Here is an 18,525-nt window from a genome sequence, read left to right on the forward strand (position 1 = left end):
CTGCTGATAGTCTTTCTCAACAATATATTACAATCTTGCATTGTTAAGCTGAAATGTAATGATTTCAGTAACAAGCAAATACAAATTAAATTCATATAACTTTATTTTTCTAGTGGGGGAACTTCATTTGTGGTCAGGCAAAGTCATACATTATTGGAAAGATTCTGTCTTGTAAAAATTCAGATTATTTATACCAAATGTAGCACCAAAAAGGATGGAGAACATTTTAATTGAAAATAATTTATTTATGTTACGGATAATCACTACAAACGTCTTCAATAAAAAGTCAAATAATAAAATTTGTATGAAACAGGATTCATTTATTGAAAACAGACATTGGTTGAGGGTAAGTTGGAAAAGAGGGTACATATTTTTATCATGCTTGTTCATCCTTAATTGTCTGACCCTCTGAAAATTAATAAATATACTTAAAGAAAAAAAACAGACGAGCGTCCGTAAGCTGTGTACAAGGCATGAGGGAGGGAGGGAGGGAGGGAGGGATGAATGGAAAATCATTCAACACTAAAAACCCAAAACAAGCTCCGTAAAAAACAAATCTACAGTCACTCAACTGAGACATTCTTTGATATTAAACCTCATTTCTCCAAACCCGTTTCTACAAGTTTCATCAGCTTCAATTAAGACTTTCTAAGACTTTTCACTGCAGCTCAGAAATAAGACCAATATCCCAACTGAAATAAACATGGAAATGAAAATCAGGATAAAATGTCTGCAGGACTGGAGCGATTCTTCACTGGGAAAACAGAAACACAGAGAAAGCAGAACATTTTAAAGAGTTGTAAAACTCAATGTAAGACTTGGAATTCTTTATTTAACTGAATTCAAGACCGTTCAGGGCCTCGAGTTTAGACACAAGACGTTTTCAGACGTTCACAGGACCTGCAGACGCTCCGATTTCATTCGGAGCGATAAAAACACGAGGACAGATCATTCGTTTGAGTTTGTTGAGGATAATTCAGTTTACAATCGGTGAGGAAACTCCTCCGAGCCGGAAGAGAGCAGCATGAAATACTGAGAGAGAAACATGCAGCCCGGCCGGCGCTGAGGTAAAAACATCAAAAGCCTTCAGAGGAACAGACAGGAGGTAACTGAGGTTTGATGCTGAACACGACCTGAACCACGAGGCTCCGGCTCACTCCAACGTTCACTTTCCTTTTTCCAGAACTTCATTTCTTCAGTGCGACAGATTCTGGATTTTGGTCGGTGTTCAACATGAGGTACGACGACGGTGACGGCTTGAGTCGACCGCTGCACAAACTCCTGGGACCAAACAGGATTCTTCCATTCCCTTCCAAACCTTTCAAGACCTGGAAATTACCCAAACAGTAATTTTCCAGACTGTCCAGACACACAGCATCCCACACAGCTGGCTCACTGGCAGCACTTTGGAAACAACACTAAACAGCCTTTATATTATTCATTATGATCTAAACAGCTAATTTACCTTCTTTCAGTCAGTAATGAGCCAACCAGCTGTAGGAGTCATCAACAATATAAAGGCAAATGGATTTGTGTGTAAGAGAAGGCCAGCTGGCAACTGAAGGAGGTAAATATGATTAGAGCTAGAGTTTCCTTGCATCAGTTTGAAAACCTTGAAGGATCAGCTGATTGATTTAGTTCCTCTACATAACTCCTCTCTTCATCCTGTAGTCTTGGACCCACAGACAGCTGACTCCAGATCAGCTGTCTGTTCACTAATCAGGAAATCACAGAACTATTTTTCTCTGCCGCAGCACAGACCGCTGTGGGGCGTAAACAGTAGAGTTCGGTAGAAGACGATCCGCCGAGGGGAAACGGTCGGTGCCGCCGCTTTCCGGGCCGCGGAGAGAAATACGTCGGTCGCTCTGCGGATCGTTTTCACAAACAGCTTTTCTGGAATATTCTGACAAACAGTTTGGACTCATTGTTGCAGCAAGAGGCAGCAGAGCTTCAACTGACAGCTGACTGGAGACAATACTGTCTGTGGGTCCAACAGCTACAGACAATACTGTCTGTGGGTCCAACAGCTACAGACAATACTGTCTGTGGGTCCAACAGCTACAGACAATACTGTCTGTGGGTCCAAGACTACAGGAGGAGAGGAGTCATATAGAGGAACTAAATCACTGAACTGAGCAGACAGTGGAGGGACGTTTGACAGCTGAGACATTTCAACTCAAACTGAACACAGATCAGCTGACAGCGCTCAGACTTTCTACTGTGAACACACTGCAGACAGACAGACAGACAGACTGAGGTCAGTGGAAAACGTCTTGACAGTAAGATATGAAACAGTCGAGCTGAGAGAAGAAGAAGAAACCGGCAAATCAATAAAACGTTCCTCTGAAACAGTTTCTTTCTTTCTTTCTTTCTTTCTTTCTTTCTTTCTTTCTTCCCAGGATCGAACAGACAGCAGAATCAAAATCTATGTTTTGTTTGGGTGAAGTTTCACCGTTCATCTGGAACAGAGAGTCACATACAGTGAGGGGCTTCATCAGTCCCAGTGGGGAAGTTGTCTTTTCTCCTTCCCCCTCCACAGCGAGGTTAGGGGTCAGGGGTCAGAGGTCAAGGTCTGGATCCTTCAGCAGGTTTCAACCCGGTTCGTCTGGTTGGACGGTCTCTCTGAACCGCCCTGCTGCCACAGGGAGAGTCCGGGCAGGACGACTCGCTCAACAGGGTGGAAGAGTTCACATTCTGCTTAAGCTCCGCCCACCCAGCCGGTTCCTCCGTCAGCAGCAGGAGAAATCTCACCGGGGGTTTGAGTGACAGTTCCTCAGACGGAGAACTCTGCCCCGCCCCTCCGGGTGCGTTTGGGCAGGAAGGTCGGCAGCCTGAGTCCGGCGAAGGGATTGATCCAGAGCAGAGACGGCTGGCCGCCAAACACCGACCGGAGCCCCGCCCACCGGGTCTGACGCTCCCAGGTCGGCTTCTCGTTCTTCAGACGCTCGATCTCCTGACAGACGGACGGGAGAAACATTCAGTCCGCAAAACATCTCAACTTACCGTCTGAAGGCTGAGGGTTTTCTGTAGTATTTACCATATTTTCTGGAGTATTTACCATATTTTCTGTAGTATTTGCCGTCTGAAAGCTGGCTGAACAGGACTTTCTAGCTTGTATCTACGGTCTTTCCCACAGGACATGAACGCAGCATTAATCTGTGGGTGTTTGGTCTTGGATATCTGTGTGATATCGGTGTTATAATATAACAAACATGATAATACGGAACACGCGTGTTCCTCTCCTCACCGTCTCGTCGTTGCAGATGGAGTGCAGCTGCGTGCCGAACATGACGGCGGTGAAGGTGAGGAAGAGGAGCGCCTCCAGGCAGAGGAAGATCATCAGCATCATCGTCACCGGAGGAGAGAAGTCGCTGCACTCTGAAGAAAGACAAGACCCAGAGTCCCAGCAGACCGGAGGTCAGCCCAGCTCAGGTCTCCACTAAACTTCATTCGGTTTATTTCAGTTTTAACACCTAGTTTTGATCTTAGTTTTTGTTTATGATGGTAACTTTAACGCAGCGATAAAACATAAGAAGTGTGAACTCACTGCTCCACTGCAGCCGGACACAGGTGATGAACTGGTACCCAGACAGAGCCAGAGCGTGGCTGGAGATCAGAGCGATGTACATCTGGACAGACACATTCAGTTTGTTTTTAGATCAAATTTACTTATCAGTTTCAGCAGCAGACCTGTGTGTCATGATGTCCCAACATGTGCTTTTCTTTCTTAACACTGGAACACAGAAAAGCCAAATGAAAGTGGGCCGGTGAATGCAGGGTATCAATGAATCATCAACGTCTTCCAATATTGATTAATTGACTGATTCATCTGTCAAAATGTTCACACTTAAAGAGTAACTAAACTCCACCCAGATCTGTGGTGAAGTCTGACCTCTAATGGTGCAGTACCCGACTTTTCACCAGTAGATGTCAGGCTTCACCTCAGATTTGGCTTTTTGTTTTAGTTTCTCTTTAAAGTAAACTGGTGGTTTGATGCGGCGTCACAGAGCAGACTGCACTTCTTCCCTAGTAACCAACCAAAATACTGCAGTACCCAGTAACCAATCACAGCCTTGGAACTGACCGGCGTTTGTACAGTTTCATGTTCTGAGGAGCGAGGAGCCGTGAACACCGTGAGCTGACCTCAGAGCAGCAGAAACCACCTGATGCCGTGAGCTCCGCCCTCTCAGCCCTGCTTTCTACAGTCCTACCTGCTAAAACTACCCACAATGCTACAGTCACAGTCTAGACTCCACACACACAGGCTGTGGCTGGAATGGATCACTGTCTGTGTTTCAGGGCACTAATTCGTACGTCAGATATTTTTTGTTCGTGTCCGAATCGCAAAATGATATTGTGGAATGATTTTGAGGGCGCTACATATTTCCCACAATGCACTGTAATATGTAGTGAACAAGCCCGGTCACTAAAATGGTGAAAGTACCAGAATGCATTGCAGTCTGTCGTCACCTGGCCGTTACCAAGCAACCGAGCTGTAACCCTTCTGTGGTTTTATAAAGATGACAGCATCCTCTTCTTCACCAAACCTCGTTTACTAATGCAAGTAAATAAACTTTTTTTTGGTACCAAAAAGATGTCAAGCTATTCTAAAGATGTTTTCTTTTAACTGACAATTCATAACTAATTATAAATGCAGGTTTTGTTATGCTAATTTGAGCTGGTTAACTCTAACATTAACATTGCGGTCTGTTGTTCAGGAAGGTATTTATCTCTAGCTGCAGGTTATACGGTTCAGAGCTTATTGTAACGTGTTTTTTGTTAATGTCAGCTAGTGAGAATCCAAAACCTGAAGGAAACCACACAGCTGGATCAGTGAAGAGCTGCTGTGAGAAAATAAACTCAGACACAGAGAATATTTATTCAGACATAAGGTCGGAAAACAGAGAGACGGGAACGTCGGGGAATATTTTTTTCTGTTTAATGTCAGCTAGTGACTCATATACGGCTCTGAAGGAATATTGGTAACTTGTCAGATGTGAGCTGAAACATTTGTTTATGTGACTGGTGAACACAGACGCAGGTTGATGATGAATTTAGTGTCTGAATTCACTCATTAATCATGTGTGATTTACCGCTAATTAGTGCACTAATAGAGCAGAGCTATATAGGGAAATACAGATGAGGGAATAGTGATCCATTCCGGCCACAGCCACAGCCACAGCCACAGCCACAGCCACAGCCACAGCCACACACACACACACACACACACACACACACACACACACACACACACACACACACACACACACACACACACACACACACACACACACACACACACACACACACACCCCACCGGTGGCTTCCTGAATCAGCCGGCAGAAACTGTTCAGCCTCCAGTTTGGATTAGCAGGAGAGATCAAATATAAAAAAACAAAACAAAACATGTTAATCATCACAATCATTTGAAATCTTCCAGCTTCCTGTACCGAGTCTGTTCTGATTCTGTTCACTCCTGTGACCTCTGACCCCTTCACTCCTCTGTCCTGCAGGGTCAGTCAGGCTCACTGTGACCTCTGACCCCTGACCTTCCTGCTGGTTCCTAGTCGTGTTGTGATGGAGCTGAAGCTGAATCTGTCCTGGACAACAGCAACAGATGGAAATGGAAATATGAATCTTTGTCTACGGAGCGTTTCTGTTGATCCTCTTTCAGGATGTTGTGACAAACTCTGCCACCCTGTCACGTCACCCGCAAATATCACGATATTCACTAAATATTGTGATATTTGATAATATGGAATATTGGCCCAAGCCTAGCTGCTTCAGGACTGAAGCTGACTGGAGTGTGAAGTAGGGCTGAACGATTTTGAAAAAATATCTAATTGCGATTATTTTGACTGATTGCAATTGCGATATGATTTGCGATATTAGAGGGAATGATAATTTTTACATCATTATTCTCATTTTCATTGAAAAACGGATGCCTTGAAGGTCTCTGACTGAAAGCTTGCATATTATAAAGATTCTTGTACAGATTTGAGTGTGTGGATGCTTTTTTCATTCAGTTTGATATCCTGCAGCTCCAGCAGGAGTGAGAAGCTGGAGTGTGAAGCTGGAGTGAGAAGCTGGAGTGTGAAGCTGGAGTGTGAAGCTGGAGTGTGAAGCTGGAGTGAGAAGCTGACTGGAGTGAGAAGCTGGAGTGAGAAGGTGGAGTGAGAAGGTGGAGTGAGAAGGTGGAGTGAGAAGGTGGAGTGTGAAGCTGGAGTGAGAAGCTGGAGTGAGAAGGTGGAGTGAGAAGCTGGAGTGAGAAGGTGGAGTGTGAAGCTGGAGTGTGAAGCTGGAGTGAGAAGCTGGAGTGTGAAGCTGACTGGAGTGAGAAGCTGGAGTGAGAAGGTGGAGTGAGAAGGTGGAGTGTGACGCTGACTGGAGTGTGAAGCTGGAGTGAGAAGCTGGAGTGTGAAGCTGGAGTGAGAAGCTGGAGTGTGAAGCTGGAGTGAGAAGGTGGAGTGAGAAGGTGGAGTGAGAAGGTGGAGTGAGAAGGTGGAGTGAGAAGGTGGAGTGAGAAGGTGGAGTGAGAAGGTGGAGTGAGAAGGTGGAGTGAGAAGCTGGAGTGAGAAGGTGGAGTGAGAAGCTGGAGTGTGAAGCTGGAGTGAGAAGGTGGAGTGAGAAGGTGGAGTGAGCAGACTGACGGTGAAAAGGACGAAGAAGCGCTGGTTCTTCTCTCCCACACAGTTGTTGACCCAGGGACAGTGGTGGTCCATCTTACGGATGCAGCGCTTACAGATACTGTAGAAGAAGAAGAAGAAGAAGAGCGACACAGCGGTGTTACTTCCTGTCTGGACTAACTGACGCCATCTTTCCTGTGCGGCGGTCACATGACGCCTCATCAGTGACACGTTGCTGACATCATCTCCTGTCAGGAGGCAACAGACCTGCGCTGTGTCAGTTAGTTTCACCTAAAACACTGCTGGTCTGTCCTGGTTCTGTCCTGGTTCTTTCCTGGTTCTTCCCTGGTTCTGTTCTGGTTCTGTTCTGGTTCTTCCCTGGTTCCTCCCTGGTTCTATTCTGGTTCTTCCCTGGTTCTGTCCTGGTTCTGTTCTGGTTCTGTCCTGGTTCTGTCCTGGTTCTGTTCTGGTTCTGACCTGGTTCTGTCCTCTGTGTTTGTTTTGTCGCTCACAAGGAAATTACGGTGAGGAAATACGGTTAATAAATGACAAACAGCCTGACAACTTCCCTGCCGAGTCAATGGTTTACTGTAAGATCACAAGAGGAAACTAGGTAATAATAATAATAAAAAAATAATAATAATAACCATCATCACTCATCATCTCAGCTGCAGCGACACTGTCCCGCATGTCATGTGACCTGCTCATCATGTTCACACACTGAAATTTACAGTTTGTTTTTCTTCATACTCACATTCTTCTGATTTGGTGCATATTACTTACATATTATAATATATTTTTTAAATAACTTCTCACTCATTCCACACTGCAGATATTTCACATTCTTGTTTTGTCCTGTCAGCTCTGATGCTTTAACTTTCTACTCTGTGATCCAAACTGAACTGTCACACTTCCTCTGCTCTAATATCTACATTCAGATTTTTCTCTGTCTGTCTGTGGTTCAGCCTGTCTGTCTGTGGTTCAGCCTGTCTGTCTGTCTGTGGTTCAGCCTGTCTGTCTGTGGTTCAGCCTGTCTGTCTGTCTGTGGTTCAGCCTGTCTGTGGTTCAGCCTGTCTGTGGTTCAGCCTGTCTGTGGTTCAGCCTGTCTGTGGTTCAGCCTGTCTGTCTGACCTGCAGTGATGTGCTCTCTCAGGTTTGATGCTGCAGCATTTAGGACACTTGTAGACGATCTCTCCAGGCTTCAGCTGCAGACTCTCCATGTGCTTCTTGGTGGCGTTTCCTTTAGGGACGGCTCCCTGAGGAGAGACAGACGGGACAGACAACAGACGGGACAGACAACAGACGGGACAGACAACAGATGGGACAGAGGGGACAGAGGGAACAGACGGGACAGACAACAGACGGGACAGACAACAGACGGGACAGACAACAGATGGGACAGAGGGGACAGAGGGAACAGACGGGACAGACAACAGACGGGACAGACAACAGACGGGACAGACAACAGACGGGACAGACAACAGATGGGACAGAGGGGACAGAGGGAACAGACGGGACACAGGGAACAGAGGGGACAGGGAACAGACAGGACAGACAACAGAGGGGACAGAGAGGACAGAGGGAACAGACGGGACACAGGGAACAGACGGGACACAGGGAACAGAGGGGACAGGGAACAGACAGGACAGACAACAGAGGGGACAGAGAGGACACAGGGAACAGACGGGACAGACAGGACAGAGGGAACAGACGGGACACAGGGAACAGACGGGACAGAGAGGACAGAGGGAACAGACGGGACACAGGGAACAGACGGGACACAGGGAACAGAGGGGACAGGGAACAGACAGGACAGACAACAGAGGGGACAGAGAGGACAGAGGGAACAGACGGGACACAGGGAACAGACGGGACACAGGGAACAGACGGGACACAGGGAACAGAGGGGACAGGGAACAGACAGGACAGACAACAGAGGGGACAGAGAGGACACAGGGAACAGACGGGACAGACAGGACAGAGGGAACAGACGGGACAGAGGGGACAGACAGAGTCAGAGACAGAGTCCAAAGTGTCTGAGCAGCAGACAGAAACAAAGGATTCATTTCATAAAGAGATGAAATCTGAGAATCTGGACCAGAAGATGTTTGGTGTTTTACTGCTAAAGGACTAGATCAGTGTGGTGGGTCAGTGTGGTGGATCAGTGTGGTGGATCACTGTGGTGGATCAGTGTGGTGGGTCAGTGTGGTGGATCAGTGTGGTGGATCAGTGTGGTGGATCAGTGTGGTGGATCAGTGTGGTGGATCAGTGTGGTGGATCAGTGTGGTGGATCATCAGAGCATCAGAGCAGGTTTCCTCTCACCGGGTCGGTCAGCATGGTGCGGAGGTGCGAGGCGAGAGCCAGAACCGCCAGACTGTTGAAGACGACTCCGTTCAGGACGGAGAACCAGAATCCACCGGAGGGCAGCAGCATGACGAAGGTCACCACGAAGTCCGCGTACAGGACCAGGACCCAGGTGACGCAGGCGCAGGCCGCGCCGCAGCCGTCCCGGACCAACCACAGCCGCGCCGCCCCCCCGCCCCGGGCCCCCGCCTCGGGCTCCGCCCCGGCCAGCAGGGGGCGCTGCTGCTCCACCTCCCGCAGCCGCTGGCCCGACATCCTGCTGCAGGACAGGAGGGCTCAGGTTCAGGTTCAGGGTCAGGGTCAGGGTCAGGGTCAGGGTCAGGTTAAGGTTCCGGTTAGAACTGAGAGTTCTTTACTCAGAAGAAACAGTTCTGCTCTGGAGAATCTTTTCTTGCTGTTGAAGGTTTTTGGGAAACTGAACACACTAAAAGGTTCTGTAAGTCATGTGACCTGGTTCTGATGAACAGTTTAAACCCTGCAGGCTCACAGCTGAACCTGGTTAGGGTTAGTGGTGACTGGCTGTGCAGCCGTGTGTCTTATGATGTCATCTGTAATTATAATTGGGCTGTGCAGCCTCTCATATATATATATATATACACACATACAACGGATTTAAAATGTCCTTAAATTTCCCTCAAATCCGTTTGAATTAAATAGTTTTGACTCAATTTGTCCGCTGAGTTATCAATATAATGTGATGTACATATTACCCAGGTGGTACACAGCAAGTTGGATTTTCAGATCTATTTTTAAATTTTCGGTAAATTATGTAGAGTATTGCAATGTATCACAATATGTATCGTATCACGTATCACATCGTGCCAACACCCAGCCTTAAATTATAAAGGCTGATAATCTGGGGCATGTTCAGCTGCCCCAAAACACAGCAAACCGGAAGTGGCGTTTTCCAGTTGAACAACATGTTTGCTCATAACACCTCAACCTCAACACACTGCCGTTTCCATCCATTACTTCCTGTTAGCTTCGTTTTGGGGCAGCTGAACAAGCCCCCCCCCCCCCCCCCCCCCCGGGTTCGGGTTCTGCAGGCTGGTCCTGATGTTCTGGGACTGAAGCTGGCAGTGGCTAAATGTCAAACTGATCTGATGTGATGTGAGAAGGTTTCAGGAGATGAACTCATTAAGGAGATGAACTCATTAAGGAGATGAACTCATTAAGGAGATGACCTGTGTATCATGATGAGCACAGAGGAAGCTTCATGACAGCAGCAGCAGAATGAGACAGAAACGCTTCAACACGTTCTCATGATAAAAACCATCAGACAGACAGTCAGACAGTCAGAATTAAACAAGGCAAAGCAAGCCGCTGAAAACTAAGTCATCTGTCAGTCGGGTGCTGTCTACTTACTGGAAGCTGTTCTCTACTCCATAGCTTTATCTTCCAGATACTTCTTGGACTCTTCACGGTCTTTTTCTTTCGGGCCACATTGCTGCAAACAGCTGAGACGAAGCAGAAATATTCCTGTGATGCATCAGGTCCAAACTCACATGGCAGCGGACAGGAAGCCAGGAATCTGTTTTATACCAAATATTAATTTAAACTGAGAGAAAAGAGGCGACAGTGAAGCCGCTGAAGCCTGATGTGAAACCAGGAGAAACAGATAAACTCGTTTTAGGAAAACAAGGAAACTGTAACTATTATTTACCTGATGCTAATCTGACAGCTAGCATGAGCTAGCTAGCTCTCAGCCTGCTGTTAAGCTGATGGCCGTTAATTACAAAATATTGATGGTTTGACTTTAGCAGTCAGTCTTCCTACCAGCAGTAATGATTATTAGAGGGTTGTCACGAGCTAGCTTGAATTTCATATCCGTGGAGGTTTGTTAAAATAAACTAACGTTAGCACACTGGACCAGATGTTAGCTTTAAAGCTAATGCTAACTGTAGCTAGCGTCATTTCTGACATTCCAGGTAAACCCATAGTGTTATATCTCTGTGGTAAACAGCTCTTACTGCAGATATTCAGATCAGGTAACGCTAATTACAAGACACGTGACCAGTCTGACTGATGAGTGACATTAACACAGGAAGCACAGCAGACAGAGCGGCTGTGTTCAGGTGAACCGGCTAACATCACACTGAAGCAGCCGTTAGCATGTCCAGCTAACTAGCTAACAGCAACACTGTGGTCAGCTGCTGGTTTGTTTGTTTGTTTGTTTGTTTGTTTGTTTGCTCACCTCGCGACACTCCGCACTGCAGTTTCCAGTTAAATTGTTATTTTCTAAACATCAAGTCACATTTAAACTGATAAAATGTTAATTCCTGCATCCTGTCCTTCCCCCGGCCGTCCGGACTGCTTCCAGGGTCAAAGTTCACCAACATTACAGCAGATTTATTATTTATCAAATCTATCAACATCTCCTCACATTCAGATGTACATGAAACCATCAAAGATTCAATCAATTTCATTTTTTAAAAAGAAGAGAGGTAATGCATCGGGTTAGATATACTGAACCGATATCTGATGCTGATATCATCCTTTTATTAAAGATGAGATTTGACTCTTTGACTGATTACATGTTCACTGTAGCATTGATCAAAAATACACTGGTTATCTATGGGAAGCCATTCATGTGAAATGATTCAGATGAGACGTTTTGATCAGATTCCAAGTCTGCAATATATTATTATTATTATTAGTATTATTATTAACCCAGGAAATTAACATTTCCTGGGTTTCAGTGGAGAGTTTCAGTGTCTCTTGACGTCTAAATGCTGCTTCAGAGGCAAGAACTGAAAAACCAATATGTTCAGTTACTATCAGAGGTGAGACCAAGTCCACTTCACTGGAGTCTCAGGTCTAAATGTAGAACAGCAAGTCAAGTCAGAACAAATCAAGAGTCCAGTATCAATTTAATATCTTAAAGAAAACTAAATATCTAGGACTTTTCAATGCAATATGGTTTTAATAGGATAAAAACTTGGTAAGAGCATCATGAGTTTGATTTCTAGAATCAGTTTCAACTTCAATAAATTCAATCATTCCATACAAATTCAGAAAACAGAATTTAAATTCAGTCGTCTGCTGGAACAAATCTCATCACTTTCAATCTAAGTCATTTACACAAACACAAGATCTCAAGTCAAGACTTTAGAAACCTTTTCAAGTCATCAGAGTACAAGTCAGAGTCAAGTCCCAAGTCACCAGAACCCAAGTCAAGTCCAGTCTCAAGTCTTCTCTTCATGCATCAAGTCAAGACTCAAGCAATTCAAACTGTGACTCTAGTCCAGGTCATGTGACTCCAGTCTGTCATACAGGCTTCTTCACTGAAAGAACACCACAGATAAAAATAGCATTATTCTTAATCATGGGTTTATTATTGGTTATCTGTGTGTGAATTAAATAAGGCACATCAACAGCATGTTTAACATCCAAATCAGAAAATAAAATACTGTGGTACAAAAATAAGTAAGACTCCACTTCTGACTGGGTTTGACATCCATGCAGCTTTCACCAGCCGCCTGGAAATAAAAGGAGTGAGAGCTGCTGAAGACTCTGAAGGGATCTGACAGGAGAGACACGAGGGACACGAGAGACACGAGGGACACGAGGGACACGAGGGACACGAGGGACACGAGAGACACGAGGGACACGAGGGACACGAGGGACACGAGAGACACGAGGGACACGAGGGACACGAGGGAGTCACAGAGTCCAGACCGGGACTCAAAGTCAGGAAATATACAGTTCTACATATATGACAGTGACTGGGTGATGGATCGAAATTCAATATATCTCAGTACAAAACATGTCAGTCCGTCTGTTGTGTCAGGAACATGAATGGTGATATCAGCTCCATGTTATTCTGCTGTCAGGAACATGAATGGTGATATCAGCTCCATGTTATTCTGCTGTCAGGAACATGAATGGTGATATCAGCTCCATGTTATTCTGCTGTCAGGAACATGAATGGTGATATCAGCTCCATGTTATTCTGCTGTCAGGAACATGAATGGTGATATCAGCTCCATGTTATTCTGCTGTCAGGAACATGAATGGTGATATCAGCTCCATGTTATTCTGCTGTAGTAATCACTAATGAGACTCTTGACCATCACAGTTTCACAAGCTCTCCATCCAGATTATATTATTGTCACTTTGTAACGACATTTTTTAAATTGTTGTTTACATTCTAGCAGCCAATGGCATCGCTGGAAAGATTTGAGTCTCAGAAATAAACAGAATTCTGCACAGTCAGACTTTGTTGTCACTGAACTTTTATTGATCACATGGTATCCTGGTTATATTGATCCTGAACCTCAGATCATGTATTGAATCATACTGTGAGATAAACAGATCGTCTTATCACTAACACACGAGAAGTGAAATGTGATGTTAGTGAGCACAGTAACGCTGATGGGTCAGAATATTACAGTACTGCAGCTGCTTCATATTTTCATACAGCTGGCTAAATTAAGATCGTAGATTAATCAATACTCTTATTAAGCTGCTCTAGTTCTCTGCAGGAAACACTGTCTAACAAACCATACTACCATCAGGAACGGTCATGAGTCATAAATAAGATAAAACTATTATAATAAAACAGTAAGTATGACGTTAAAGAGGGAAAAGAGCAAAGTAAACCTGTAAATCCACTGAATCCAAGCTGACGTCTCGTATTCAAGTAAAACAATAAAATCAGATCAGCTGCAGTCTGACGTTAAAACTGAAACCACATTCACAGGAACCTGAAATAACGTTTGCATCCCTTTTTTTTTGTGAAGGCTAGAAGGAAAAAAGTGCTTTAAAAACCAGGAGAGGAGCAGCAGGGAGGACCGGAGCTTCACCACCTACAGCTGAGATTTAAAGTCACAATGAAAAGACTTTTAGGGACAGAACATGGAGAGGGAGCACAGCTGACATCATGTGCTGTCAAAAGAAAAGGAAGCAGTCATGAGATTCTGAAATAAAACACAAGAAAGTAAAAATTGTGCGATTTTTTTTTGGCATTTACTGTTAGCTAGCTGCAGGATGTGGTCTGACTGGAAACCGGTCAACAGACTGAAGTCAGTTCTCATTTCATTGTGACTTTAATCCGCTCAGATCCGCCTGCAGGTTCAGATCCGCCTGCAGGTTCAGATCCGCCTGCAGGTTCAGATCCGCCTGCAGGTTCAGGTCAGTGAAGCTGCTGCTTTCTGCACCTGGAAACAGCAGGAGCTACAGACTGTCTGTAACAGAGTGTTGTGTCTGTGACTTGGTCTGTGACTCTGTTCCTGTCTGTGTCTGTCTGTCTGTGTGTGTCTGTCTGTCTGTGTCTCTGTCTGTCTGTCAGTGTCTCTGTCTGTGTCTCTGTCTGTCTGTGTCTCTGTCTGTCTCTGTCTGTCTGTCTGTGTCTCTGTCTGTCTCTGTCTGTCTGTCAGTGTCTCTGTCTGTCTGTCTGTCTGTCTGTGTCTCTGTCTGTCTGTCAGTGTCTCTGTCTGTCTGTCTGTGTCTCTGTCTGTGTCTCTGTCTGTCTCTGTCTGTCTGTCAGTGTCTCTGTCTGTCTGTCAGTCAGTAGCAGGATGGAGACAGGAGCCTCAGAGAATCACAGCTCCTCTAACCCTTTAAACTCCTGCAGTCACAGAGCGAGAAACAAGCCCGAACTAACCCAACTTCAACCTAACTTCACCTAACTAACCCTAAACCTAACTTTACCTAACTAAACCTCAACCTAACTTTACCTAAGTAACTCAGACTAACCCTGACACACCTGACCCTGCCTGTTTCCATACAGTAAAACTGTCAGTTGAGTCCCAGCTGTCTGTCTGTCTGTCTGTCTGTCTGTCTGTCTGTCTCAGCATCTCCTGTGGTCTGGGTGGACCCCCCCCCCGGCCTGTCTGTCTGTCTGTCTGTCTGACCGGCAGGCTCCGCCCCGGTTATGAGGGTGAGTCCGGGGGCGGGGCATCAGACGACTCATCACACTCTTCATTCAGAGGGCGGAGCCTCAGGCTGCTCGGGTCGAGTGGAGTGACCGGTCAGGAGGAGAGAGAGAGAGTCAGCTGAGCTGTGATGTAATGTCAGAGGGCGGGGCTGATGTGGGCGGGGCTAATGTGGGCGGGGCTAACAGGTCTATGTTATCGGTGTCAGAGTGAGAGAAATCCGTGGAGCTGGGAGTGTGTGTGTCTTCCGTCTCTCCCAGAGTGTGTGTGTCTTCTGTCTCAACACACGCTGACGGAGTGTGTGTGTCTTCTGTCTCAACACACGCTGACGGAGTGTGTGTGTCTTCCGTCTCAACACACGCTGACGGAGTGTGTGTGTCTTCTGTCTCTCCCGGAGTGTGTGTGTCTTCTGTCTCAACACATGACGGAGTGTGTGTGTCTTCTGTCTCTCCTGGAGTGTGTGTGTCTTCTGTCTCAACACATGACGGAGTGTGTGTGTCTTCCGTCTCTCCTGGAGTGTGTGTGTCTTCTGTCTCAACACATGACGGAGTGAGTGTGTCTTCCGTCTCTCCTGGAGTGTGTGTGTCTTCCGTCTCTCCCAGAGTGTGTGTGTCTTCTGTCTCAACACATGACGGAGTGTGTGTGTCTTCTGTCTCAACACACACTGACGGAGTGTGTGTGTCTTCCGTCTCTCCCGGAGTGTGTGTGTCTTCTGTCTCAACACACACTGACGGAGTGTGTGTGTCTTCCGTCTCTCCTGGAGTGTGTGTGTCTTCTGTCTCAACACATGACGGAGTGTGTGTGTCTTCTGTCTCAACACATGACGGAGTGTGTGTGTCTTCTGTCTCAACACATGACGGAGTGTGTGTGTCTTCTGTCTCAACACACGCAGACGGAGTGTGTGTGTCTTCTGTCTCAACACATGACAGAGTGTGTGTGTTGTCCGTCTCTGACAGATTGTGCTCAGTGGAGCAGGGAGTGTGTGTGTGCTCAGGCCGGTCTGGTGTGTGTGTGTGTGTGTGTGTGTGTGTGTGTTGGGGCTCTGCAGGCTCCAGGCTGTGGCAGCGCTCCAGCGGCTCTCTGACCCGCGGCCCGGCGGGGGGGGGCAGCGTCTCCCCCCGCTTCAGGCTCCGCCTCCCCGGAGCCACCTGAGGAAAAACAACATGGAGTCAGGAGAAGACGACAGCAGAAAGACTTCAAAAAAAACAAAGAAAAGGACCGGGACTTTCATATTGTGATTGTTGTGATTTTGTCCCTGATGTGTTTTGTCCTTTAGTTTCTGAACGGGAGCTGCGGACGGATTCACAAAACCTCCTGAGGCCGAGTTCAGATCAGAAGCGGAGCGGACAGTTCGTGACGGACAGGAGCGAGGGACGGGAGAGAGGGACGGGAGCGAGGGACGGGAGCGAGGGACGGGAGAGAGGGACGGGAGAGAGGGACGGGAGAGAGGGACGGGAGCGAGGGACAGAGCTGGACAGAGAAGAACGTCATTCAGCTGGAATCACAGTGAGTCTGTGGTGGAGTGTTCCGGTTCCTCCCGCTTCCACTTCCCATCACAGCTCATTAAGCGGCTGAACGCCATGCGGCTTAACAAACAAACACGTCACACGTTCAGCTCTGTGGAGACGAGGCAGCGGGTCGTTCAGTCAGATGTTCAAATCGCTCTCCAGGCCGTCCCGGACGAGCAGCATCCATACTTCCGTGTCGAGTCGTTCCAGTATCCGTACGTACTGAAACTCCAGAACAGCTGGAAAAGGTGGGTATAAAGTACAAAGTAGCATAAAATGGTAATACTAAAGTAAAGTACAAGTACCTCAAAATTGTACTTACGTACAGTACTTGAGTAAATGTACTTAGTTACTTTCCACCTCTGGTTTTCACTGAAAATACAAACAATATGTACTAGTGTATCTTCTTGTATTGAGCGGTTGTTTAGTTTTGTGTCGTGTGCCGACTTGTGTTTTTCCCCTCGGGGCTTGCCGTAGACACTGCTTTGTTGAATGATTCCTTGATGTGCCGGTTCTGAAAACCGGAACTAGACTCGACACGGCAGGAGCATCGAACGCTCCAGATGCTGCTGGTCTCTGACAGCCTGCAGGTCCTGGGTCTGTCCCGGTCCTGGGTCTGCCCCGGTCCTGGGTCTGCCCAGGTCGACTCGCTGCTGCGGCTTCCAGCTTGGTTGGAAGTTACTTGTTTTGTCTTTTGGTGTAATCAATCTTGTCATTTGATTTGACAAAAAGAGTCAGTGTGCTTTTGTACTCTGTTTTTAACACCAGGTCCATTCTTATTTATTAAGAAACCAACTAACAGACAGATCATGAGGACGGCTCGGAGGTTTTGCTCTTTTCTGTCCTGAAGATACAAAAAGTGGACACACAGGAAGACGGGCTGACAGGAAATACATTCAGAAACTAAAGGACACACAGAGCGGTGGGACAGAGGAGCAGGACAGAGGACCAGGACAGAGCAGCAGGACAGATTGGTGGGACAGACACTCTGGGCACAGCAGAGCTTACCTGGCTGTTTGCTGAGCGGACAGATGAAGGACTGGAGGAGCCTCTCTTCCTCTGCTGAACCCTGCACAGAGAGACAGACACAACATCCACTTTAAAGGAACAGTTCACCCAAAAATTAAACTTCAGTCATCATCTCCTCCCACATGCCAGCTGAAACAACTGAAGCTGCTGGACCTGACCGGACCGGACCTGCCCTGCCCTGACGGTGAAAAAATTACAGAAAACAACCATAAAACATCTCCATGCAGCTCGTCCAGCATGATGCAAATCTCCTGAAGCCAAACGATCCCAAACTGACTTGAAAAGACGTTAACAGTTATTTAGCTGAAATCCACTCCAGCTGTTGAAAAGAGATACGAGAAGGAGGAGAACATCATGTGGAACTCTTCCTCCAGGTACCACAAACAAGACTTCCGGTTTGACCGTTTAGCCTTCAAAATAAAAGCGTGAGATTTGAAAATAGGTAGAAATACTGTTTTAATCCAATTGCTTTGTATGTACTCCTCAAATCCAATAAGTCAGTGATTCCCAAAGTGTGGGCCGCGGCCCCCTGGTGGGCCGTGAAGGTATTGCAGGTAGACCGCGAGAGGTCATTTACAATAAATAAATAAAAAGCTTTTAATTTTCAATTTTGTAATTAAGTTTGAAATTACCATAAAATATTTAGGATTAAATATTTGCATTAAAAAAAAGTAATCAGAACTAATAAAACAAAGATTGGGTTGGATATTGTGAAATTTTATGTATAAGCGTTTTATTATCCAGTGTCAAACATGGATAATTCACTATTTGCACTTAATTTCTTACATTTGTTGCTTTACAAATTGTTACGTGTATGTGGATGGATTATTAATTTGCACTGCATTGCCGTATGCCCACGTTCACATGTTCTGTTTATGAAATACAAAATATATAGGGAAATACTTCTTACATCTTAGTCTCGTGTGTTGATCAGAGTTGTGATTAAAGCGTTGGCTGGACCGCGGAAGATTTTCACATTTCAAATTGGGCCGCGGCATTCTTAAGTTTGGGAACGGCTGCAATAAGTCAACACCCATATTAATGTTTGATGACATTATAATAATGAAAAATAGCATAAAATGCCATTTTAACTATAAAGTGGACATCAAACATCGGACTAA

General features: G+C 46.1%; 2 protein-coding genes across 2 annotated transcripts in view; both read right to left on the minus strand.

The window, feature by feature from the left end:
• Positions 1 to 39: 39 nt before the first annotated feature.
• LOC139659218 (palmitoyltransferase ZDHHC7-like) lies at positions 40 to 11,297 on the minus strand. The gene is made up of 8 exons (XM_071537431.1): positions 11,186 to 11,297; positions 10,357 to 10,522; positions 8,950 to 9,250; positions 7,758 to 7,882; positions 6,651 to 6,747; positions 3,548 to 3,629; positions 3,248 to 3,378; positions 40 to 2,953 (listed from the first exon to the last, which is right to left on the minus strand). Exons 3-8 carry the CDS (start codon positions 9,244 to 9,246, stop codon positions 2,774 to 2,776), a joined length of 912 nt encoding a protein of 303 aa, XP_071393532.1. The 5' UTR covers positions 9,247 to 9,250; positions 10,357 to 10,522; positions 11,186 to 11,297; the 3' UTR covers positions 40 to 2,773.
• A 1,488-nt stretch (positions 11,298 to 12,785) lies between these two features.
• The window catches only part of LOC139659223 (inversin-like), a gene marked incomplete at its 5' end in the record, with an annotated part of 8,504 nt that continues 2,764 nt past the window's right edge, over positions 12,786 to 18,525 (minus strand). Inside the window, 3 exons of the mRNA XM_071537434.1 lie at positions 12,786 to 15,594; positions 15,721 to 16,015; positions 17,384 to 17,444. Coding sequence (XP_071393535.1) covers positions 14,984 to 15,594; positions 15,721 to 16,015; positions 17,384 to 17,444 — 967 coding nt within the window. The remainder of the gene's footprint in view (positions 15,595 to 15,720; positions 16,016 to 17,383; positions 17,445 to 18,525) is intronic.

Source organism: Centroberyx affinis, unplaced genomic scaffold (assembly GCF_046629955.1).
Source record: "Centroberyx affinis isolate AG114_WGS23_722 - 3 ecotype Tasmania unplaced genomic scaffold, CSIRO-AGI_Caff_v1 ptg003047l_1, whole genome shotgun sequence".
NCBI lineage: Eukaryota > Metazoa > Chordata > Actinopteri > Beryciformes > Berycidae > Centroberyx > Centroberyx affinis.